The following is a 24,679-nucleotide window of genomic DNA, read 5'->3' as shown; positions in this document are numbered from 1 at the left end:
AGCTGGCTTTGTCTGTTGAAGTCACTCAGTATCTGGTATCCGTCGCTCAGCCGAGAAATCACCAAGTTAACTCACCTTCACCTTGGATATGCTAGTGTAGGTGTTTCACAAAAGCCACCCTCCTTCGACCCTCAGAGATTTCAATCTCTTCTTACTCGTACACCACATCCGTCCAGAGCACGTACTCATTGCGAAATGGCGTGTAGTAAATACGAGCGCTACAAGCACAGTACGTCGCACTTATTCGAGGCCGGAATGTCACTGACTTTGTTCCCAGCTTCGAAGAATGGCATATACACCCAAGACCAGTTGTTCAACTACCTGAAGCATGCTCATCCAGTTGGGCTCTCCATATTGCTTGCGCACGACGATTTCGAGATCAAAGAACATGTGCCGGGCCGCTTCGCTCTCAGAGTCGGCTACACCTCCACTCGATCTGGAGAGATAAAAAACGAGCTATGGCTGACCGAAGTCAACGCAAAGACGACGGGAAAGTTCAAAGGTCTGCACTACCACACTCTTGAAGACGGCAGTGTGAATCAGCAGGTGCATGGATCACAAGGATTCAAGGGCACTGGCGTTTTCAGCAAGTTCACAAAGAGTGGACGTGTGAGTGGCTTCGCCTTCATTACGAAGGCGCTCTTCCAGCTTATCATGCTCTACACCGGCCATAGATCAGTGTACAGCACAATCGGAAACGATCACATGACTCTCGGTCATCTTACTATCGCGCTGGGGGCGATTGCTAAGCATGGCGCCCCCGTAGGAGAGGTAGACGTGGCTGAGGACGGCGAGGAGGTAGCTGCTGGTATTGGAGAAGACGGTAATCTGATCGTGGCGGAAGAAGGCGGCGAACCATCACTTGAGGGCAAGGACAACAGGAGCAAGGAGGCCATGCAGGCGGAAGTTGATGAGGGTGCCTCAGCAAAGAAGATTGGCGCAGACTAGAGTGTGCGGCTGATGGCGATGGGAGACACGGGTCATGTGTAAGGGCCAGACATGAAAGAGACAAGGGCGGAAGACTTGAAGACAGCATCCCAGAAGCGAGGTGGAGACGAAGTCGATCCAGGAAAGATGATAGCTTTCTGCTACGTTTCTGGCGATTGGGGGTTTGGTTGCTGAGCCACTGCAGAGCTCGACGCGTTACAGACCATCAATGGAGTCTCTGCCTGCTGGACGTCGCGAAGGCAATCTTCGCGTGAATGAACAAATAAGAGAAGTCGTTCTCCACCGTGCCGTTGCCATGTGTGACGAGTTTGATGCATGTGAAGAGCGTGATGTCTCTTCTTGTTGCTAATGGTGCGCACGAGCCGGACTTCGCGGAGATCTGCCGAGACCACGTGATCTTAGCCTAGTCTGCTTTCGGCTGGCGCGCTTTCCCAGCTTTCGATCCCGCCGAACTCGATGTTACCTTCATCAACCACAACACGCTGATTTGCGCGTCCTCAGCTCAAACTACAGCATGGACTCTCCTCCGCAGAGACAGACGATCGCCTTCCACCCGAAGTTACGGTTCCGCTTGTGTGAGCTCAACCGAGCCAGCACCTAGGGGCTCAGGATTACAGCTATCGCGTGATATTATGCTCTGGCAGGCTCCAAATGCCTGTGTGCGGGCGGAGGGAATTTTGCCCGCCTTGAGCGCTGGGCCCATGTTAATGGTTTCTCCCGAGGTCTCACGGTGCCGACTTGGGTACCCACGACTAATCACATGCGATCGCCGCTGACGCGTTAGTGTTACGGACGTAGCCATTGAAGTACCAAACCCTAATGTTTGAACGCGCTACTTCAATGACGATCACGTCGATGGGAAATATAACATCTATTTCGAGCTGAACGCTGCACCATAACCAGTCATTCCTGTTATACTTATACTGCTAACAATGCCGATTGAGTCGTCATACCCGCCCATTACCATACCCGCCGTCGATGCATGGACGTATTTTCTCGAGCGACCGGATCGCGAGTACCCGGATGATCATGGTATGTGTTCAAACACGTCTGTCAAGCGATAGCTAACAGGTGCAGTGCTCTTCGTAGACATTGCCAGCGGCCGAAAGCTCACATATGCTGATTTACGGTCCACCGCGGAACGGTTCGGGCAGGGCCTCCAGAAACAATGGCAATGGCGCAAAGGCGATGTTTTGGCAATCATGACGCCGAATGATATCGATGTCGCGCCTGCTACATTCGGCGTCTTACTTGCTGGAGGTGTCGTGTGTCCTCTAAACTTCATGTACACCGTCGATGAGCTGGTGTCTCAGTTGACATCTTCGAAAGCCAAGGGACTGTTGACAAATGCGGCATGTCTTGAGGTCGCTTGCGAGGCAGCATCGAAAATCGGCCTTCCTCTGGATCGTATACTTCTGGTTGGGAGCAACAAGCCTACAAAATCCGTTCAGCACTTCTCTTCTCTGAAGAGCGCGTCAGTCAGCATGAACCGAGTCAAAATCGACCCCAAAGAAGATCTGGCGTACCTGGTGTACTCTTCTGGAACCACTGGCGAGCCAAAGGGTGTCATGCTGACGCATCAGAACGTCGTAGCAAACAGCATTCAGGCTACGACGGCAAATGGCTACAACACCAACTGGAAGACAGACACGGGTATTGGCTTCCTACCCATGTATCACATCTACGGTAAGCTCAACGAGTTCAGAATCAAACACGCGCTGATAAATGCAGGAATTGCTACACTACTGCTAAACACCATCTTCTACGGCGTGACCAATCACATCATGTCAGGATTTGACCTCAAGAGATTCTGCGAGACGGTCGACAAAGAGAAAGTCACCATCGCTTACATCGTTCCGCCCGTCGCACTCGCTCTGGCAAAGGCCCCGATTGTCGACCAGTACAACCTCACGTCCCTGCGCGACCTGCATTCCTCTGCCGCCCCAATACCCGTCGACGTCATCACCGCGATACACAAGCGCCTCGGCGCTCAAATACTCCAAGTCTATGGCATGTCTGAAGCCGCACCCGCCGTGAGCGTGCAACGCATTGAAACCTGGACCACGGCGTTGGGCACATCCGGATGCTTGTTGCCCAGCATGTCAGCCAAGGTCGTGAGCGACGGAAAGGAGATGGCGATAGGCGAAGAGGGTGAGCTGTGTCTGAAAGGACCGAACATTTTCAAAGGGTACTACAACAATCACCAAGCTACGGCCGCTGCTTTCGATGCTGACGGGTGGTATCACACCGGCGATGTCGCAAAGTTCGATGAGCATAGGAACCTGTACATTACCGACCGCGTCAAAGAACTCATCAAGTATAACGGTTTTCAGGTCGCGCCGGCGCAACTCGAAGCTCTCTTGATAGGCCACCCGGCGGTCGCTGATGTCGCCGTGATTGGCGTGTACGATGAGTCGAAGGTAACGGAGTTACCGAGAGCGTATGTTGTTGTGGCAGCGGGGTACAAGGGCGATGAGAAGCTGAAGGGAGAGCTACGTTCATGGTTCGACGAGCGTGTGTCGCCGCACAAGAAGTTGAGGGGCGGTATCCGCTTTGTGGAAGCGATACCGAAGAGCAATGCGGGCAAGATACTACGGAGGGTACTTGCTGAGCAAGCGAAGGCGGAAGAAGCCGAGAAGACTGTGAAAGCTCACTTGTAGGCCTTGAAGATGTCACAACATTCTTTTGGGGAGAGACTGGAGTCGATGCCTAAGCAGAGCCCACAACGCGGTCTAGTCAACGCAGTATTGTAAAACAGTAAAAGGGCTATACCGAGCCCGTTATTCGCAGTAGATAAGCAGTGAAGATGTCGCATTACAATGAAATCTCATACCCTGTCAGATGTTTGTGACAGAACACATCGATAAATGCTGATACAATTTGCCATTCAACTATAGCTTCGTAAACAACGTCTCCTTCATAGCCCTAACATCCAACTCCTGCGTCCACGTACTCCTCGGCTGCGTATGCAAGAACCAATACGTATGCGCCAAATCCCTCGGTTGAACAAGATGGCTATCCACATCCGCCGCTTTCTCCGTCTGCCCAGTCCTTTCCCACTGCCTCTTCATCACACCCCCAATCAACTTTCCATCAACCGGCCCATCGACAATGATATTAACAGCATGTATCCCCTTCGCCTGATACTCGCGCGTAATGACTTGACACAACGAGCGCAGTCCAAACTTTCCCGGTGAAAACGACGCCAGACCTGGCATACCTCGCAACGCGCCTGTCGCACTGGTGAAAAGGATGGTACCTTTGCCCGCGGCAAGCATATCCGGAATGACCAGCTTGCTCGCCCAGAACGCGCCGAAGAGGTTGATCTTGGTGAAGTTCTCGAATTCCTCAGACGTGGTATCGATGAGCGAACGCCCGTTTACGCGGCGCGCGCCAGCGTTGTAAACAAGCACATTGACGGGGCCTAGCTCTTCGCGGATGCGCTTGAAGGACGATGTTACTGTGTCTTCGACGCGTAGGTCTGTGATGTAGTAATGCGCCGTCCCGGTACCCACGTCGCTGTTGATGTTCGCGGCCATGGTTTGTAACGCTTCTTCTGTTCGCGCGAGGAGCGCGACGACGAAGCCTTCGGAGGCGAAGCGGTGGGCTACTGCTTCGCCGATGCCTGGGCCTGCGCCTACGACGGCGATGACGGGTTTGTTGGTGGTGTTCTTGGACATGTTGACGACGTTGGAGTAGGAGGCGGCCTGTTGAGTGTAAACTTGGAATGTTGGGTCACTATTCCTCACATTTTGTCGTGAAGATGGGTAGCAAGATATCTACTACCGAAAGCTTGTCGTGCATAGCTCGTAGGGTTGGTGCTGGTTGCATGATTAGCTTCGATGCGGGGAAGACGCGTCCCTCGGAACCTCGGAACAGTTCAGTAATCGCGCTAGCGTACGTGCGTACGCATCGGCCTAATTTGTCTGTCTGTCGTAATCATCTTCTCTTTTGACCATCGCACCGGCTAATCAAGCGGCTCATCCTCGCTCAATGTTCAGGTATAGTAGATTGAAGGCTGTCTAAGAAGTATACCTAGGTACTGTTGAGGATGAAACTTAGTACCCCGCTACATCAATGCCGCTTCCCGATCATCATCATCACTAGATCCTTCCCTCTGCGCAGCCTTCGCCTTTCGATCACCCCCGTCGACATCTACCTCGTTCTCTTCGAACCATTTTAGCGATAAGAAAGCCAGGTTTTTGAGATGACGGCCGATATGCTCCCAGAGTTTTACTCGAACAAGCTCTTCGGACTCAGGTGCTTCAATAGCAGCGTCACCGACGTTCGCATTCTGGCTTGTTTCAAGCTCATCTCCTGGAACTGCTTTGGCAACGGCATCGAAATTACAGAACAGACATGTTCCCGGCGATCTGTATCGAGAAAGGGCGCGTCGAAGATCAATTTCCGTCAGACCATGTTCGTCAGTCAAATGGTCGCGGAGTGCTTCGAGGTCTTGGAACTCTTTGCGTTCTCTATGGCCTTCTTTGTCTACGTGTCGGCTACAGTGCTGGACCTTCCTGTGGATCTGTTCCGTCCAGCCAGTGGTGTGCTCCTCCACCATATGCTTCTGCCATTGGTCTACGCTTGTGAAGTATATCGGCGGCCAATCACACCGACTGTCGATACACGTGTACGGCTGAAGGTCTTCGTTCCAGGGCAATCTGTATCTTGTAAGCTTACTTACCAACGACGATTGACAGCTTCATAGGCAGACATACGCCCACCGTCTTGTGTACCGCAGGTCCTCAGTCCTGAGCTTGTTGACACACCATTTACGCTGACAGTATTCGGAGCCTTGTGATGGCTTGGATGCTTTTGGGTACGAATATGCTCGAGCGGCCGATGATGCTGTGGCCTCAGACCCGACACTCTCTTGATACGAAGCAGGATCTCGTGGTAGTGCTGGATCCAATATCGGAGCGTCGGTGAGGGTCACATCGTCCAACGCGGCCACCATCTGATCTTCTGGCTGCGCAAGCCGTGCCTGACGATATTGATATCTTTCGAGGGGAAATCCCTGTTGGTACTTCTTTTGACGGATTAAGCGAAGACGCCTGCATTCGATGGTTATGCCGAGCTGTTCGGCCAAAGTCTCCGGTATATCAGGGTGTAGCTTCTTCACCCACCCGACCGCAGCCACTTCAAAGCAGCCTTTGTCTCTTGACTTGATCATCATGATGCGCTCTAATTCATCGAGAGCTCCATGTATAGCTGTTACTGATGGGAAGCCTGTGTATGTCAGCTTCAAGTCGAGTAAGGATGTGAAATGGTGTCTTGCCTCCCGCCAGGCTCCTGATGATGAGTTTAAGCAACCGGGCTACCTCGTTCTGCAAGTCCGGGCTGAACTCCAGTCGCTGGTCTAAATTCGACTCGTCATCTGCCCCAGCGCCTGTGTAATTGGCCCAGATCCAGAATCGTTGATAGCAGCCCTCTAGAGAGTTGTGTAGTGGCTTATGCTTCTTAAAGCCGCCGTCGCATAGAGAAACGAGCCTGTAGATCCGACCGTCGTGCATGTTGTGTAATGAAGATACTGGAGCGCGTTACCATCGATTTTTGAAGTACGCATGACTCACTTTCGTGAATCACAGTCATGAGTCTTTCGAAGATGAGTGCGGGGATCACAGGGTGGTCAACTTCACCTGTACCACCTGTTGGTTACCACGCCTCAAACCTGCCCGCTGCCTTCATTCGCGCCGAAACTCAACGAATGACAACAAGTGCCTTTGACTGGACCGGGCTCAAATCTCGTAGCATCAAAGCTTTAGCTATGGTTGCTCACTTGACTAACGCAAGCTCGAATTTGGGGCAGATAAAGAGGGCAACACGAATGTGGAAGGTGATGTTGAGCTTGATGAGGTTGATACCGGGGAGTTTGAGAGGGTATAGTGGGTGCGGGAGTTGCATGGGTTAAGTATGCGCTTTGGGTTGCTGCGTAAGTGCATCACCAAAGCAGAAGACACGAGAGGATATTCATCATATGTTGGTATTGTGGCTGCTAATCAGCCAGTGTTGGCATCTGCCGTAATATCGTGGGAATCTGGTACAGTACAGAACATGCCGTTGCTCGAGCATATCGCAGTAAATGGGTATCAACAGTGATCCTCCATGCCCGCCGTCGTAAAAAGAAAGTCCGGCTATCATCTCCGCCATCATATCCGTGTCCGCTGTATCGTAACATCTCTCGCCATAAAGGGGCATATGCCATGTACCAACTTCGTACCCTATCGCTCATACTGGACCATGTCTATTGGTTCATGTGCGCCCAGTCGCTCTTCAATCGATGACAACCATCACCTTCGCTTTCTTCTTCATCGGACCTTGGCGGTCATCTTGCACAACCTTAGTGTGCTCTCTGATCTCTTCGTCGATGTCATCCTCCTCAGTGTCATCCTCGTCATCTAAGTCGACGATGTGCGTGCGCTTTCGGGACGCGTGGCTTTCGCTTGCCATCGAGCTTCCGCTTTCGCTTGGTGCCTTCGCGCCGCTGGTGCGGAGTGGCAAAGCCGGCGCCATAAAGGTACGCAATCCCCTGCCGTCGAGTATGTCTTGACCTGTAGGCTTCGCATCTCCTTTGGCGATACCATCGAGTTGGCGGTACTTGCGGCGGAGATCTTTGACATCGCGGTCGAGGTCGTATCTGGAGACGTCGAGACCGTTGATGGTGCGGAGATTGAGAGCATCAGCTCGGTCGTCTCCCCAGTACCAAGTCGCATCGGACTCTTGTGCAATACGGTTATCGTGCTTTCGTGCAAAGGCGCGCGCCTCTACCACAGCTTGTCGGCCGACATCGAGTCCTGGAGTGTTGTCGTCATTGGATTTGAGGAAGTACGCAACAGCGTCCCGCTCGTGTAGCCGGCTAAGAACGCGTGAATAAGGTATTGCGAGCTCTTTGTCGGCCGGGTGCAGTGGGTACCAATCTGCGTAATCATTTGCAACCCGCGGAGCCTCGACGTTCTGATCAGTAACCCAAAGCTTGTTCGAGCGTGACCCGTCACTTGTATACGCTGACCCGTAGATCCATATTTCGGAGTTGTAAGGTCGTCCCTCGTCATAGTCGTTGTCGGAGGCCTTGTCCAGATTGGTCCACTTCAACCGAATCGATTTGATGCTCATGACATCCGTGCAGCCAGACTGCCCAGACTGCTTGTTAGGAAGGAGACGGACTGTGTCGCCCACGGCGAGCATCTCAGCGCCAACGTAAATGCTATGGCAGTATATGCTCGCGTTGGGCCAGGATCCTCGGAACCGATACTTGCCCATGAGAGACAGTGTCGACATCAGGGCGAGTGCATTTTTGACAGTGTCATGCCATTCTTCTTGGGGGATACGGCGTAATAGGTCTCTCCACATCATGAACGGGCTTGTCTGTCGCAACAAGACATACTTGTGTCTCTTAGAAAGCGACTTGTCCGACTCGTTTGGATTCGGGACCGGTTCGACGCGTACGCCTATGCTGGATACATTGCGCTCCTGGGTAGAGGCGACGAGCTCGGCGACCGTAGTACCAGTAGCGGGCTCAGTGACCAGGCCTGCCGCCCATTGTGGAGCACCAAGATGCTGCTTGCGCCGCTCGTCGTACAGCTGCAGCTCTCCAGTGGCGTTGTCTCGAACCAATTCGACGGTGTCAGGCATGTTGCGTATGTACAGCACAATATCTCCAATTCGGGGAACCCATTGGTCTTGTGTCTTGATATCGTTGAGAAACTTGGGAAGTTGGTCTCGCTCAGCTCGCCAGTCTGGGCTCAGCGGCTCTAGTATGGCTTCATCCAGATCTTGGTGTCGGCGAAGCTTGTCGATCAAGTTCCTGTATACGTCCGGTGTACCTTCGTTATCGACATTGCTCGTGTCTAGCCCTGGAGTGATCTTCTTGGGTCGACCTTTGTGCTGTGGTGCCAGACTAGGCGGCGGTGCGACTGGAAGCGATTGGACGCTGTGGGCACTGGAACGGCGGCTTTGTATAGGAGCAGATGAATTGGATGACTTCCGTGAAGACGCCGCGCTGGAGCTGCGTACTTGAGAGCTGTTCGCTGAAGTTTTGGGGAGTATACCCGCGGTGCCACTGCAAACAGTGCATGGGCAGCCTATGCTGCTACCGTTGTTGTTCATCAGATGCAGGAAATGTGGAAAGAATCGATTCGGTGAGTCGAATGCCTTCTTTCCAGGATGGCCATATAGGTACTTGTCAAAATGACTTGGTTTCGAGGGCCGCGGGCGATGCCAGAGAGTATAACCAAAGGGAAGGGCTTCGAGCGAGTACTGTACACCGGGCTTAGCCTCACCTCGACTCTCCATCCATTGTTGACTGATCTTTTCCAGGTACAGAGTCGGTGGATCGAGTTGAGTATGAGCTCCTGGAGGCGGGACATGGAGAGGATCACCGTCAGAGCAACCGGGGACAAGGCGGACCGTTACGCGGGGTGACATGCTGACTGACTGAGGCTTGCGAGATGTGAGACAGCTTAAGCAATTTGCTTTGAGATCCCGGTTTGGGCGCCAGGAAGCTGTCGCACGGCAAAGCTGAGGTTAAGACGTTCGTGAAGGGGTTTTCGATTGAAGTGCGCGCAGGTGTGCAAACGTCACTATAGGCGAGAGCATGATTGAGGCAGTCGCGTTTGTGACGCGTCGGTGAAGCGCGCGGTGAGAGCGAGAGCGCGTGAGGAAAGCGCGGTCGACGACTAGCGTCGTTTCTCATCAGACATCACAGTTTTGTGATACCGCCTACCCAGGTATCTTCAGCGTGGTATCTTCCGCGCGGTGAGTGTCGCCACTTGTGACTGCCACGGTGTGTACACGCAAGCACGTGAAAGAAAGTCGAGCAGCTCGAGGCTTGGCAGCAAAATCCCTCGGACCCGGATCCCTGGGCCGAATGCAGGAACAGGCTCCGGATTTAGCGACACGACCCCTAATCACTCAGCAAAACAAACACCGCCGAAACGACACTACCAACGACAATACCAACAAACTTCACTCGTGCGACATCGCCTTGCAATGATGACAGAGCATTGAGACTGCCTCAGGTCCATGGAATACCTGCTCAACCCCAGATGTCAAGCACGCCATCATCCTGTCTGCATAAGAGCTCCCGCGAAGCTCTCATGATCTGCCCATGCATGGCGCACCCGTTCCCGACGCAGCACCGTGCGGCTCCACCGAGAACCAGCTCCATGAGTGATGGTCAGGAGAATGGGGTGACCCCCTAGCCCGTTGGAGTTTACTTCGATACTATAACGGTCGCTAGCGCGTGATATCGCGCAGGCCCCATACGCTCGAGGCCTGAGGAGGATCATGTCAACAAGATTCCGTCTCGTACAAGCTTTCGAGAGCTGTCATGGCTCAGGCGGGTGCGTCGCGCCTGACAGCCGTGGAGGGAGGCTCCTGTTATCTTCCTCTCACCTCCCTACCCCCATCGTCTTCGTCATCAGCATCCCTACGCTCCCAGGCTATAGCGCGCGATATAGCGGCAAGCCACCCGCAGAGCGATAGCCATTGCAGTCAGGAGAACTTGGACGCTTTCTTTTGACACACAGAACACCATACACCGCGAGTCACAAGCAATATAGCCCACAGCCTCCGATCCAATGAACTTCTATCGCTCCAAGCGCGCAAAGGCACACTACGAGATTGGTGACGACCGACCGGCAAAGCGCATCTCGACGCCGGCTGGCCAGCGTCTCTCCGTAATCCTCGACGCCAAACGAGGCAAGTCGGCTTCGTCCAAGGCCGCCGAAATCAGCGTCACCACCGAAAGCACATTCTGCAACGACCCATCGCATCAGCATGTTGGGCCAGTACAACACCACAGGGTCGAGAAGAAGCCCGGCTTCATCCAATCGGTCTTGACGGGTGGCAGGTTGCTCACGCCAAGGGAAAGCAGCGAGGACATGCACAATGGGAGCAATCTCAGTGTCAGCGTGTGGAGTGACCGGGATGAGGAGAAGTTTGGACACGTGCGGCAACGGAGACAGAGAGGATGTGCTGCCTGGGGATGGAAGAAGCTTGCCGTGGTCGCCGCCCTGATCATTGCGCTGATCGTGGCATTGGGCGTTGGACTGGCGATGGGACTGAAGAAGGACTCGAAGAGGTAGGCCAACCTCATGCTAACATCGAGGGCATATGGGCTGACAATTACACAGTAGCACACCCGCAGCGAACACAGGCGGCTCAACGACACCAGCAGGCACAGATAGCAAGCCCGCCTCCAACTCCAACTCTCCCTCCACGACCGACGACGATCCCCCATCTCCAGTCACCTCCTCTACACCCTCCGCTGTCCCCTCGAACTTCCCCGTCGGAAGCTGGTCATTCGTGCTCTTCCTCGACACCGTCACAACAGACTGCACCTCAGACGCAGACACGTGGACATGCCCGCCGAACACAAACTACTACGACGACCAACAGAAAGCCCTCACCATTCTGAACTGGGACATCAGCGGATCTGCAGGTTCTTGGAAGATTTCCTCAGGCAAACAGGACGACACATTCGACACGACGTTCCAGAACGAAGACCTCGAGCTGTTGGACGCAGGGAAAGACACGGAGCGATACCGGTTCCAGATCACGCGGTCCAAGACTGTGAACATGACTGGAAGCCTTGGAGGAAAGAGAGGCGACTTTGAGTGCGACTACGGTGCGACCAATATGCAGGGCATCTTGTACACCAAGATGCAGCAGACATACCCCGACGACACAATCGCAGTGGGAAAGGTCGCTAACAAGGCGTGGCCATATGGTAAGCAAGCCTGGCAGCTCTCATCTCACGTACACCAACTAACTTGAAATAGCCGTCAAGATTGAACAAAGCGTAGCAGGTGGACAAGGAGTACCAGCTTGCACGAGCTCGTCAGGCGACGACGTTAGGCTCAAGCCTCAGATTGAGAGCACGTTATGTTCTTGTTTCTACAAGAACTTCACACCACCGCCCAAGTCATAAACTCAATTCAAGTTTCTTTGTCTATTGTTGTCATCTAGCGTTTCCTTGCATCATCGCTCTACATTTACTTATCGAGCCAGGCGTATCTAGCATAGCGGGTTTTACTCTACAGAGGTAATGATAGTGGTTCTTCCTCCAACAAGGTTCACGCTTCTTTCGTGCGTTTCTTCTGCTAACCTGATTGCTGGATGAGTAAGCCAGAAGGATGCGATGCATGCATCTACCCTCACCAGATCTGACTCTGATTGCGCAACACAATAGGCAACTACAACATCAAAGACACCATTGTTGCTTTGCATTGCAAAGATACCGCAATGATAGCTCTTGGTGTCTTTGTCCCGCCCGTGCAAAATACTCGCAAACCTCCATCCGGCTGCACGCTCCCACCAACACTGCCGGATGCGGTCGCGGCTTGACAAAGACAAAGCAACCACCATGGGCATACAAGAGCCGGTGACGCAAGACATCGCATTCATGCGACTGACCCTTCAGTAAAGCCATTTCACCATACCTGGCGACAGCGCACATCCTCACCGCACCAACGCAACCACCATCGCGCGCGATGTCCTTCCTCCACAACCTCTTCAGTTCGCCCGCTAAACATCCACCCACCAAGAAGCGCGATATAACAGACACGTCTACTTCGCGCTTGGGTGGGAAGGGTGAGAAGAGGAAGAGAGACGCGTATGATCCGGAGGAATATCAGAATGCTGTTTATGCTGGTGCTGGGGCGGTGGCGGTGAATGGAGATGATGGATATGAGATGGATGAGGATGAGCTGGATGGGGAGGTAGCGGCAGCGTGCCAACTTCAAGACGAAGCTGAACTTGAAGCTGGAGTTGAGATTGGAGAGGGTGATGATGGAGATGACGATGCTCGGCCGTATGCGACTCCCAAATCCGTGCGCAAACTTTCGCGCGATTTGTACAACGCGGTTGAAGCGCGTGGGACAGGTAGTAGGACTGGTAGGACAGAGACACACAACGAAGCAGGGAAGACGCTGGCGAGTACAAGCACTCAGGTAGCGATATCGCCATCGCCGTCGATGTGCACAGGCAGCGAAACCGAGACCGAAGAAGATGAAGCGATCGATGAAATTGATTGGTCTAGCAGCGACGACGACCTGCAACTATCGTTTTCTCCCACCACTACGTCAGCCGGACCAGACATGACTAGTACTGGCGAGATCGAAGTAGATAGACTCAAACATATGCCTGTTGGCAAACAACCACGACCGCGAACTGGGGCTGTCAGATCAACGACTACTACCACCAAACCTACAGTGACGAGACCTTCACCTTCACCTTCACCCACCAAACCAAGCATCACACCATTACAACCATCACCACAATCAAAATCACAACCACCATCCCAACGCACCATGACCTCACCCCTCACCACCCCCACCCATCCCCCAGCCTTTAAATACCCTTTGGACTGGCACGAAAAGACGCCAGAGGAGAGGTGGAATACACAACCCAACCTCCGCGCGAGGGAGCTCTCTTCACCCCGCCTCATCCGCGCAGAACTACCCTCAGAGCCAGACTACGCCTTCCGCGACGCGGAGATAAGGGATGGATTGTGGGGGCTCATGAGCGCTGTGGAGGAGTTTGCTGAGAGATATTTCGCTTCTGGCGCTGACCCCGCACACACGATGACGGATGAGAACGAGGATGTCAAGGTGAAGAAATCGTGGTTCAAAACCCTAACACCAGCGACAACGAAACTAATCAACTGTGTGGCGAGTGGAGGGCCGAGTGGACTATGGGGGTGGCACGATCTTTTTGTCAACAAAGAGACACTGCGTGCGTTGGTTTGTGCGATGATTGGGAATGTGTTGAGTGAGCAGGTACGTTCTGGCTTTACGAAGTGCATGTGAGAAATGTACTGACCTCGTACCTCTACCTCTGCAGGTGTTGCAGCATGCGTTCTTTGGTGGGACGGAGGAGGGTGTTAGAGCTGTGAGCAAGGTGCAGAGGGAGATGAAGGATCAGGATGGTGAGTTTGGATGAAGTGGAGGGGATGAAAGATTTTGAACTGACGTGAACGTAGGATTTGACAGGAATGCACGGTATGCAGCGACTATCCGCGCCCACCTCCCGACCCCGACATCCCTCCCGCACAACTTCAACGCCCACGTCAACACCATCATCGGAGCACTATGGACACACCTCTCGCCTCTCCTCTCACTAGTCCACCCACCTGCCCACCCCGCCTCTACACCACTACCGATCCTCGCTCCGACACTCAAAACCGTCTTCGGTGACCTCCAGCGCCTCACCGTTTCCGCCGGCATGCTCTCCCTGCACATGCACCTCGATCCGCACACAGCATACCACCACGTCCCGCTCTTCAAAGAAGATAACTACGATTCGTCGATTATGGAGTGTTGGAACGACCCTTCTATGCGCCAACGAAATATGCGGAATAAGTACGAAGACGTAGACGAGGAAGAGCAGAAGCGGCGTGATGCGTTGAGTGAATCTGAGAAGAAGCGTGCGAGAGGCGACACGGCGTTGACGCAAATTATATGTTTTAACGGTGTGACTGCGTATCGCCGTGGCGGCTGGGAGGATGCTTCGTCTACCGCTAACAATCCCGCCTACGAGAAAGGAGAGTACAAGAATATGGGTGTGAGGGTGAGGGTGCTTACGCAGGGGTTGGTGTATTGTCGCTGGGGACGGGCGCTCAGTTCGCAAAAGGCTGCTGAGATGGATAAAGAGACGGGGAAGAAGATACATGGGGATGCGTGGAGAGAGGGTGGGTTCAAGCAGTTTACGGATGTGGAGGGTGTGTTTGATTGGTTGGGGGCGGAGAGGGAGGAGAAGGCGGATGCGAGGAAGGCTGTTTTGGAGAGGATGGCTCAGAGGGCGAATGCTGCTGCTGCTGAGAAGACGGTGCTGCAGGCTGAAGGGGCCAAGAAGAAGGGGAAAGGGAAGAGGAAGCCGTGAGGAGATTGAGGACTCTGATCTGGATCGTTGAGTTGAGATCGCGATTGGTATGAGAGTTATGATCATGTTAGACGTCTCTTTTGACTATCTTCATTGCTGGTTTGCGTCGTTTGTAATGTTCGCATTATCACGATTTACTCTTGCTTTTCAGACAGCCTTGTGTCTGTTGTCGCACACCAATTCATTCAGCCTTGCCAATCCGGTTGGTGCGTTTAACCGGAGTGACCACCAATCGCAGTCAACGCGACCAGCCACAAAAGCACGATGATGTCGATTACTAACTTTGGTTGCAGGGGTAGCGCACCAGTGAGATTGCACACAAATTAAGCTGCTGCCTTGGGCTTTTGGCGTGTGAACCCCGCCCACCACGTCTTCAACATCGCAATACTTGCCAGCGATGACTAGATGGATCTTCGCCCATCATACTACAGAGCGATAGCCTGGGCCGAAGACCTCTGCTCAGCAGGAGTCGTTACATACAGGGCTGAGAGAGATGTGCCATACAAGGAAGACAGATCAAAAGGTCCCCCCTCCACTGGGGGATACGGAACCGTTTCTCGAGCTACCCGTTCTTCGGGGATACCGCTCATCGGCGAGCAGCAAGTTTACGCGAGCAAGCGAATCGAAATCAAGTCCCCGGACCACCAGAAAGAGGTCGCCCGAGAAATCAAGTTCCTGCGACAGTGTCAGCATCGGAACATTGTTCAGCTCGAAGAGGCGTACATCATCAATCATCCGAATTGGGCGCACAACGTCTATCTCGTGACGAAGCCATGGGCGCAGTTGTCATTTCAACAGTTTATCGAGAGAATTTCTACGAATGGCGGTAGATCGGACTTGTCCTGGTTCGTACCCGGGACATTGGACCCTTGGCCAAGTATCGTGCGACAGTGCTTGAGTGGCCTCGCGTACCTTCATAGCGAGCACCCCGGGTTTGGCCCTATCCGGCACGAGGATATCAAGCCTGACAACATCGTCCTTCATTCCGAGTTTGAGAGGTCTGGGGAGCTAAAGGTTCGTGCTATCATTATCGATTTCGGTATCAGCAAGGAGCATATCCACGGCGCTACAACAGCAAACAAGGGAACATACCAGTACCTTGCACCAGAGCAGATCACGAATGAAGATCCGAAAGCCAAGAGCAGAAACCCGACCCTGGCCTCTGATGTCTTTTCTCTGGGTTGTTGTTTTGCCTTGGTAGAAGGCATTCTTAGACCCTGGCCAAAGCTCCTGGATGTGTACAACGCAGCGATGGGTCTTGATAGCTGCCAATTCGCGAACAATGTCACGCTCATCAATGACATACTTCAAGTTCAAGATACGGCATCTGCTGATTCCGATAGTCCGGCCTTGGGTTTCTTCTGCACTCAGTTTAGAGAATTAGTTCGGGATATGCTTAAAAAGGAGCCTGTCTTTCGCCCTTCGGCATCGCGAGCACTCGACAGCTTCAATGAAATTGACTCCAATCTCGCCCGCTTTCTTGATAAACCTACTCTTGAACTTTGTATAACCCTACGAGGAAAGAAAACGCGGCTAGTTGAAATCGGCTTGTCAGAGGTGAAAACAGACGGACACTTGGTCGAAGAACTCGACCGTCGATATACAGATGTCGCTATCAGCCATCGTGGAAGGATCGCATCCCGGTTATACAGAGTCTCTGATGTACGATGCGTTACATTCACCCTACATGATCCAGACTATCCCACTGTCCAAATCGACGAGCTTTTACCGCCGATTTCTGGTTCCCTCAAACATCGTTGGTCCTTCACTTACTTGGCTCGTTGCATGAACAGGAAAAATCGGAAATACTCTTGCGATCCGGGTCTGTATCAAGAAACAAGCGTGCGCAACCGAGTTCCCAAAAGGTTTGGCCAGAGTTCTATGAGTCGGCTGACTGATACCCAAAAATTGGTTCACGACTGGGGTTTAGAGATTGTAGAGGACGTGGTCTGGGAGTATCCTATCTTCCTCGCTCTTTTACTCTGGGTAATGTCTGGTTGTGTCATAACTGTTATCTGTACTATGAGGAAGAATGACTCACAATGGGCGAAAGTGCTTTGCTTCACTTGGACATATGGCCCTGTTTTACTAGGCCTCGTTTTCGCTTGGTACCCATATGGAATGTGGTCAGCTACTCCTTGCAGAAGAAGCCTTGAACTGCGAAGGGCTTAGCACCTAAACAAATCATGATGGATCATATATGATATGAAACCCCCGATAGGAGACTTTGCGATCTTTGCACGGGCGTAATCTTCAGGCTGGGACCAATGGTGCTAGCACGACAAATGGCTGCAGCAGGCCGTACCCGCATTAGGCACCCGCAGCGAGTACTCAACGAGACTGTGTAGTGATGAGATGCTGAAGAGATGAGTTTTAGCAATGGTTTCGATATATGTCCATGATGAGAATGAGGCTGAAAGATGTCGGCCGTTTCGAAGCTCCGATGGGCGGAATGTAATGCATCGATGCTGAGAAGATACCCCTATATTGAAACGAAGACATGTCCATATGACACACTCTCATCGCTGTTACGACATCGTTCCCAGGCAGTACTTCGGTCGTGATGGGTCTCTTGCGCGTATAGTCGTTCCACACAGATAAGCATCTCGGTTTGTCGCTGTTGACGGATCGAAGGGCAAGAGGTAATCGGGTGTTGTAATGAGCACACGTGTCTTCTGATGTCAAGAGCAGTCCGTGACCATCAGGGTGAGCGAAAGAAGTCATGTACACAGCATTACTCACGAAGCCTGACGATATCGACGATCATCCAATACAAATGATTCACTTCCAACGTGCATCCCACCGGGTAAAGCAAGCCGGACCTGCCACATTACGCCTGAACGATCGTCGAGTACAAATTCCCATAGTATACCTTTTCGGAAGGTCAGTCCCTCTGGAATGTGATTGCGGTTCCGAGGAGCATCGACTGATGAGTGCTGCATCTTTCGTCACAAAAGCCAGGGTTTGGCGGGATGACATATGCCACGCCGCACACATGCGCGACAGTGACGCGCGGGCTCGCATATCAACACACTGGATGTAGTTATCCCGAAGTGCGGGAGGAAGCTATTACTAGCATATTGCCGATCAGGTAGATAAGGTCGGCCATGCTCGATCCCATCGCCTCTAACAACATCGTTCGCGGAGCAGTTCGCCAGCGTTAGGTTCAGCTGCCTAGAGGAACGATTCATCCTGTCGAGGTTGACGTCACAAGGCTGATCGTGCGCTCGTGTTGCCCATGGATGTAGGGCCGAAGATGATGTATTTGACCGAACACAACATCACAACGTCTCAGCTGTCCAGGGCCGGAATCCTTCGATTGCATAGTCGGAGAATCTAGAATCGGTATTCCGATGTCAATCCATGCTGCACATCTGTTCACGTCAACATTTGATCTCTGGCAGTTGCCGAATGTGCTCTGCGTGTATGGTAGCGGCCCGATAACGTGACCCAAGAAAGGACCGAGCCCGCGCTAGAGATTCTAGCGTTGAAGCTTGAAATCATGCATGGCGCTGCAGGTGGAGGTGTGGAGATGGCGGATACAACGTATTAGACAGTGCAGTGTGGGTTCGAGACATCGTGTGAGGCGCCACAAGCGATCATGTTTCGGACAATTTCATGAAAATTGCGACTACCGAGTGGGATAAGTCATTATCCGTGTTGCTTGGTGTTGCATTGTCGACAACGTGACAGCGAGAGCTGAGCCTTTAAGCGAGGTGAATTAGACTACTGACGTTAGACGGTAGTAGCACGGGTTGCTATGGTCTGCGATTCGTCCCCTGGGGTAGGCGTGCCTGACGCCAAAAGCAATGACGCGCATATTGTGAACATGATGAAGGGCCGTTTCTAACCACGTAGTGTCGCAACGTTGGACACTGATGGATTCGATTCCGGGAGCGTTTGGGGCGTTTGCGTGTGCCATGCGCTGGCTTCATGCCTGCGTGCTGGAGTCGTCACAAATGTTGGTACAGAACGTTCGCTTGATGTTCGGGTCAGTCTACGTCGGCGTACTTGGATACCAGAGTTACTTTTTACCCCGCAATTGGCATGACAGTGATCTTGTCTGGAGTTGTAGCCGTTGTAGCCGTTACCCCAGAGTGTCTTCCCATGGTACTGTGAACCGGCGGAAAAGAGCCATGGTGCAGTTTGAACATTGATAAGATCGGAAGATGCAATACATCTGGAAGCAGCCTAGGAGATGATGCACTGTCGTGCGCTACCGGATAGCAGACGTTGTTATACCGGGTACGTCACGGCGGCAGTTGGCGGTGAAGGCTGCTAGCCAGGATTGGGGCTGGAGTCCTGATGCGATCTTGGGGCATCGTGAATCTGACGATGCGTCGCTCGCCACACTTACTGCAAGAGTTGTACCAAGATGCGCTCGTCTCGGGTCGGGAGCGACGATTCAGCTGACGGTACCGTGCGTGGCGGAAGAACGCTGGATTGGTGGCTGGCAACGAGAGCTGAGACGAGGTGCATCTCAGGGCTGGGGCCGTATGGCGATGGATGGGCAGAGTGAGTGACGTCGCCACCCAGCCGCTCGCAAGTCGGAAGTTGCACCGGTTGTGCCTTCCGCCAATGGCGCTTGGCGGTGGTGTTGTATACAAGCGACAGCGGGAGAGCCGCGCCCCAACGGATTCCGCCCTCGCCGAGGAGGCAAGTCAGCATAAGCATGACGAGTGCAGGCGCGTACCGTCGGTGATATTTCGAAGACGTCGTAATCCGCGGGACGACGTCTTTGGTACGTGTTTCGCTGGGGCGGTGATGAGGTGTCTGGAGTGACACAGCAAGTGGGATGAAATTGGGCCTGGTGTAGGGCGGGATCCCTCATTGAGCACGACGTGGGAGAATGAGCTGCTGCAGGGTCCAATGAAACGAGCGCGCACGACGTGAAGCGAGCCGGGCGTGACGTTTGCAAGGATGGCTGGCCTTGGGTAGGGCAGACATAGTTGCGGTATGAGAAGACTCCGGTGCTCGGTGCCCGTCACGGGACAGGCTGCATGTTTCGAATATGCAACTGACGGAAGTTAGGAATTGGAAATGAGGCTTGTGAGGCGGCCGTGGGGGTTTGGTGTGTGCTATCGTGTCGTGGTTGGTGGACGAGCACGACATTTCGGGTCGTCGGTAGCTTCAGCTATAGCAGTCAGGCAGTCAGGCAGTCCGTGATGCAGGCGGGTAAGCGACAGACTCGTTACCCCAGACAGGAAGACCATGGGGTAAAAAGCAACGCAAGACCTGCCGAGTATTGTCGCGGTGGTTAGTGATCACAGCGCTAGGTGCTAGAGGTGCAGTAACTTTGAGTTTGGAGTAGACGATACTACATGTAGAGCATCAATAGGCAAAGGCATGTAGTCGTCCCAACAGCAGAGTACGTACCGCATGTAGCGCAGGCTAATGGCAGCGGCGGCGGTTAGTTGAGTGCGTGTGTAAGAGAGCCCAAGAGAGTCAAACAGCCGAGAGCAGTCCGGCCAAGACGATGCATTCTGCCGACCTGGCCGAGCAATTGGGTGACGGTTCGAAACGACGATGTCCATCGCTGGGGATGCTCGTGAGCGGGCTGGTGTGGCTAGGCAGGCTGGTAGGGATGAAGCATGTTGGGCGCGATGCAGACCAGGACCCTTTGAGTCGCAGCGAGCAGCGAGCGGAGCAGAGCCATGTTAGTCATATTAGTGTGCGGAGCAGGTGGAATTGCAGGGCAGACTGCAAGTGATGGTGAGTGCATGGGCGTCAGCGGCGGTTCGCACGAAGAGATCATTCACGAGCTGCTAGGTAGGGTAGTGGGAGTGAAGAGCCAAGAGCTGGCCCGGAGCAGACTCGGGTATAGGATGGTTCGCGGCGAAGGCTTACGGTGGTGTTGCCTGCGCCACGGGCAGGAGCGACCGACGGTACTTTCCAGCTGGCCAGGGCGCCACGCACGATGGCTTCTAGAAGAAGTTGTTGGCGATGCTACTGCGCTGGGCCAGGGAAGCCTGCGTTGAACGGCGGCGTGAGTGCTCACTCGCAGACGCAGACGCTTGGAGTCGTCTCCATGCTCCGGCTCTAGTAGGGGCGCGTACCAGAAACCATGTGGCCGTGCGCGCCTCTCTCCCAAAGTTGCCTCGGCCGGCAGTGCCGTATTTCAATCACGAAGCCGGCGCTGGCCAGGCCGAGAGACAAACCAAATATTAAGAAGACGGGCGGCCGTTGCATCGCTGCATCTGCATCTGCATCTGCATTCCGCCCATCGCCCCGTCACTCGCATCGCATAATCCGAGATCGCCCTTCGTCAGAGTTGCATTTTTGGCAGGAGCGACGCATACAGAGCACAGTAGCGCCAGCCCGCAATTGGCCGTATCCACCCACCGTGCAGGGATCCTCGAGGTCGGCCGCTCTGCCCATACTAACCCTCGTCGTCACCGCTCCCACTTGCGCATATAATCTACCGCGCCCCGGCACGGCTATTCCACGTAAATTCACTGGCATAATACTGAGCATATCGACTATTCCAGTTACCCTCAGACACACTTGAACACCATTATTATTCGGTGTTCTCATCTTCACGACCACTGCCGACGACGCCACACACCCGCACAGTCATCTGAAACTGCGCCTAACGAGTCGCCGTTCCACTAGCATTCGTCCCCACTGCCTCTCTACCCTTCACCTCGCCCACCGTGAAGCTGGATTCCTACGAGCACCCGCCACCTCTCTCCCACTCGCCGCGCGAATCCACCGCAGCGAGCACGCCCATCTCCACGCCTGTCGAGCAGCCCGCATCGCCGCAGTTTGGGCGTGGGAACAAGGACCCGAGCGCCGGCCTCCACCACCTCTGGCACCGCAAGCCCCAGGAGCTTGTGGCCCGCCGCCAGCCCGACGAGGACGTGCTATTCGAAGACGCGGGCGACTGCAGCTTTCCTCTCTTCCCTGAGGAGCCGCAAGTCCACAGCGGCTTCGCAGACATGGCCACCGCCTCGCCCATCGACATCCAGACGCCCCCGCGCTATGGCTCCAACTCACCCCAGAACCAGACGTCCAACCTGACGTCGGCTCTACGCCAGGCCGAGGCTCAGCCCGACATGGCCACGACGCCCGGTCTGCTCAACCCGAACAACTTCGAGTTCAACAATGGCCGCCCGAGCATAGGCGAGCGCCACCCCTCCATCAGCATGCTCGGCTCTTCTTTCTACGGCAACAGCGGCGCCCGCCCCATCACCATGAAGGACCGTGGGCGTCGCGAAAGCACCAACATGGGTAGCTTCGCAGGTGGCATGAGCTGGGGCGGCCACTCGGTCGGGTCTTGGATCCGCGACGAGTAAGTATCCACTTATCCCCAGTTGTAACAGCCCAAATTAACCTCCGCCCAGCATCATGATGGGTACCTCACCCGCGCCCTTTGTGCAGAACTCGCCCTCCTTCCACTCGTCGTCCTACCTGCCCAAGATGGAAGCCGCCTTCATGAAGGACTTCACATGCTGCGGCCTCACCCTCGCCTCCCTGCACGACCTCCTGCAGCACTTCGAGGAGACGCACGCCAACGCACCGGCCGCCCGCCCACAGCAGCAGCAGCAGCAGCCACAGAACGGCTTCACAGCCACATCCGGTGCCCCGACCAGCTCCATTGCACCGAGCCAGACACAGGGCGACCCGGCCTTCAACACACAGAATGGCTTCCAGTCGCGCTCCGGCTCAATAGGCGCGCCCCGCCAGCGCATCGGCTCCGTCAGCCGTTCCAACTTGTCGACTGTGCAGGACATGGACACGCTGGACGACATGGACATGGACGACATCAACTTTGACAACCTCGGCCCCATCGAGGAGCAGCAGAACATGCAGCAATTCCCCGTCCAGAACCAGTTCAACCAGAACCAGAACCAGCAGCCCCAGCTCAACGTCAACGTCAACCTCGCCAACAACATGCAAAATCACCAGGGCATGCGCACATCGACACCCACCACCCCGTCTGCCTCGCAGCAGTTCAACCTCCAGAACAACCCCACCGTCTCGTCGGTCAACACCCCCACAATGGGCACCATGCCAATGCAAAACCACAACCTGACATCGCCCGAATCCTCACACCCGGGCACTCCCGCTGAGCTCGACATGGACTTTGGCGGTTTCAACCCAATGATGGGCATGGACATGAACATGAACATGGGCATGAACTTCGCCAACGGCAACGGCAACTTTGGCATGGGCGCGTTCGACAACAACGGCACGATCGATCAGCCCGGTAAGCGTCTTTTCAGCAAACAGGGCGGCGGCCTCAACCAGGCTCAGCTGCAAGCTGCGCTCAAGAACTACCAGCTCAGCGGAAATGACCAGAGCGAGATGGCCAGGAGATTACGAGAGCAGCAGCTCATCAACGGCGCGAGCATACCCCAATTCCCCTTCCCCGAGGAGGTCAAGCCATTCCGATGCCCGGTCATTGGCTGCGAGAAAGCATACAAGAACCAGAACGGTCTCAAGTACCACAAGCAGCATGGTCACCAGAATCAGCAACTCAAGGAGAACGACGACGGTACCTTTTCGATTGTCGACCCTCTCACATCCATTCCCTACCCGGGAACTGTCGGCATGGAGAAGGAGAAGCCATACCGCTGCGAAGTCTGCGGCAAGCGATACAAGAACCTCAACGGTCTCAAGTACCACCGCTCCCACGCCCCCCACTGCAACCCTGAGTTGGCGATGCAGAAGCTTGGTCTCACCTCAAATTTGCAAAATCTTCAGAACGCGAATGTCGCTGGTGCTGGAATGGGCATTGACCCCTCCATGTTCTAGAACTCTACTTCTTCGGATCGCTCTCAATGCGTCTCCCAACCTTCTACTCTTCTCCCAATACCCCGATCTTCGATATCCCGCGACGACGCTTGCAGCTTCGCCATAGACATTTTGTTTCTTTATCGGCTGATGTTGTTCAGCAACAACACGAAAAGTCATGACTCGTCCCGTCCCTTGTTCTTGCATCTACCTGGCGTTACATTTGGATTGGAGGATTTGTCTACCAAACCAACGCAGCCAGGCCTGATAACCTTGGATAAAGAGACTATGTTGGCTCCGCCCACGTATTTCGCTTTCTTGTACATCCTCTCGAGATTGTACATCTTCCTTTTGAACCGGCGGGCGGTATACACAGCAGCGCTTGGTAACGACGAATTCGATGTGCATTACAGAGGTGTTATGAGTTGGCTATCTTTGCTTTCAAATCGTCTTTTTTTTTCTACGCGGAATATCCCCCTGAGCTTGATAGACTTGGGTCTCTTTTCTCTCTTTTTCTTCGAAACGGCGTTCTCCTCTATCGCAGAGTACACAAAAAGTTATTCAAAATAGGACCTCGAGTTCCACAGGCGTTGTCATTTTCGGAGATAGTTGATAGACATGACGGCTATCCTGACAAGTACATCTTGAAGGGTCCCGTAATACCACACTCTACATACTTCACACACTACTATCTGGTTCCTCCTGCAACCTCATCGTTTATCTCCGGACAATTTCGTGATCACGCTCATCCAACGGACATGCGTGTCGGAGTTCAAACCTACACAATTCACCACTTGGTTCCCCCCTCAACCTCATCGTTCATCTCCGAACTATATTCTGATGACGCTCATCCATCGGACATGCACCCTTCCAAGCCGCGTCCAAACATCGCTAATCTGGCTACACATGACTACCGACCGGGCCCGTCGCCTGTTCGGTGTAGCGCGCCGTTTGGTTCTTACCACCAACCTGCGCTACCAACGTACCGAGGGATACGCCACCGCATTCGTACAATGGGTTCCCTTGCACACGAACAACCACGAGGTACCCTCATGCCAAGGTTACAACATCCCGCTACGTACCAGCCATCACATGCCGATGTATTGCCACT

The 24,679-nt window shown here is 53.9% G+C and overlaps 8 protein-coding genes across 8 annotated transcripts; 6 read left to right on the top strand and 2 right to left on the bottom strand.

Moving 5' to 3' along the window:
- Positions 1 to 195: 195 nt before the first annotated feature.
- Positions 196 to 948, top strand: J4E79_010198 (uncharacterized protein; the record flags this gene model as incomplete). Its single annotated transcript, XM_049359037.1, has 2 exons — positions 196 to 229; positions 278 to 948. The coding sequence occupies 2 exons, from the start codon at positions 196 to 198 to the stop codon at positions 946 to 948; spliced, it is 705 nt and encodes a 234-aa protein (XP_049206415.1).
- A 932-nt stretch (positions 949 to 1,880) lies between these two features.
- J4E79_010197 (uncharacterized protein) lies at positions 1,881 to 3,608 on the top strand (the record flags this gene model as incomplete). Its single annotated transcript, XM_049359036.1, has 2 exons — positions 1,881 to 1,980; positions 2,026 to 3,608. 2 exons carry the CDS (start codon positions 1,881 to 1,883, stop codon positions 3,606 to 3,608), a joined length of 1,683 nt encoding a protein of 560 aa, XP_049206414.1.
- Positions 3,609 to 3,839: 231 nt separating this feature from the next.
- J4E79_010196 (uncharacterized protein) lies at positions 3,840 to 4,628 on the bottom strand (the record flags this gene model as incomplete). The annotated part of the gene is made up of 1 exon (XM_049359035.1): positions 3,840 to 4,628. One exon carries the CDS (start codon positions 4,626 to 4,628, stop codon positions 3,840 to 3,842), a length of 789 nt encoding a protein of 262 aa, XP_049206413.1.
- Positions 4,629 to 5,017: 389 nt separating this feature from the next.
- J4E79_010195 (uncharacterized protein) lies at positions 5,018 to 6,464 on the bottom strand (the record flags this gene model as incomplete). Its single annotated transcript, XM_049359034.1, has 3 exons — positions 5,018 to 5,612; positions 5,670 to 6,193; positions 6,273 to 6,464. The coding sequence occupies 3 exons, from the start codon at positions 6,462 to 6,464 to the stop codon at positions 5,018 to 5,020; spliced, it is 1,311 nt and encodes a 436-aa protein (XP_049206412.1).
- A 4,065-nt stretch (positions 6,465 to 10,529) lies between these two features.
- Positions 10,530 to 11,881, top strand: J4E79_010194 (uncharacterized protein; the record flags this gene model as incomplete). The annotated part of the gene is made up of 3 exons (XM_049359033.1): positions 10,530 to 11,032; positions 11,085 to 11,680; positions 11,733 to 11,881. The coding sequence occupies 3 exons, from the start codon at positions 10,530 to 10,532 to the stop codon at positions 11,879 to 11,881; spliced, it is 1,248 nt and encodes a 415-aa protein (XP_049206411.1).
- A 562-nt stretch (positions 11,882 to 12,443) lies between these two features.
- On the top strand, positions 12,444 to 12,964 carry J4E79_010193 (uncharacterized protein; the record flags this gene model as incomplete). The annotated part of the gene is made up of 2 exons (XM_049359032.1): positions 12,444 to 12,763; positions 12,874 to 12,964. 2 exons carry the CDS (start codon positions 12,444 to 12,446, stop codon positions 12,962 to 12,964), a joined length of 411 nt encoding a protein of 136 aa, XP_049206410.1.
- Positions 12,965 to 13,262: 298 nt separating this feature from the next.
- Positions 13,263 to 14,832, top strand: J4E79_010192 (uncharacterized protein; the record flags this gene model as incomplete). The annotated part of the gene is made up of 3 exons (XM_049359031.1): positions 13,263 to 13,730; positions 13,795 to 13,879; positions 13,934 to 14,832. 3 exons carry the CDS (start codon positions 13,263 to 13,265, stop codon positions 14,830 to 14,832), a joined length of 1,452 nt encoding a protein of 483 aa, XP_049206409.1.
- Positions 14,833 to 20,775: 5,943 nt separating this feature from the next.
- J4E79_010191 (uncharacterized protein) lies at positions 20,776 to 23,589 on the top strand (the record flags this gene model as incomplete). Its single annotated transcript, XM_049359030.1, has 3 exons — positions 20,776 to 20,818; positions 21,445 to 22,123; positions 22,176 to 23,589. 3 exons carry the CDS (start codon positions 20,776 to 20,778, stop codon positions 23,587 to 23,589), a joined length of 2,136 nt encoding a protein of 711 aa, XP_049206408.1.
- Between the last annotated feature and the right edge of the window lie 1,090 nt (positions 23,590 to 24,679).

This window comes from Alternaria viburni (assembly GCF_023758015.1).
Source record: "Alternaria viburni strain BMP 2772 chromosome Unknown scaffold_29, whole genome shotgun sequence".
NCBI lineage: Eukaryota > Fungi > Ascomycota > Dothideomycetes > Pleosporales > Pleosporaceae > Alternaria > Alternaria viburni.
The sequence above is the reverse complement of the archived record's forward strand: the minus strand, read 5'-3'. Positions and strand labels throughout refer to the sequence as shown.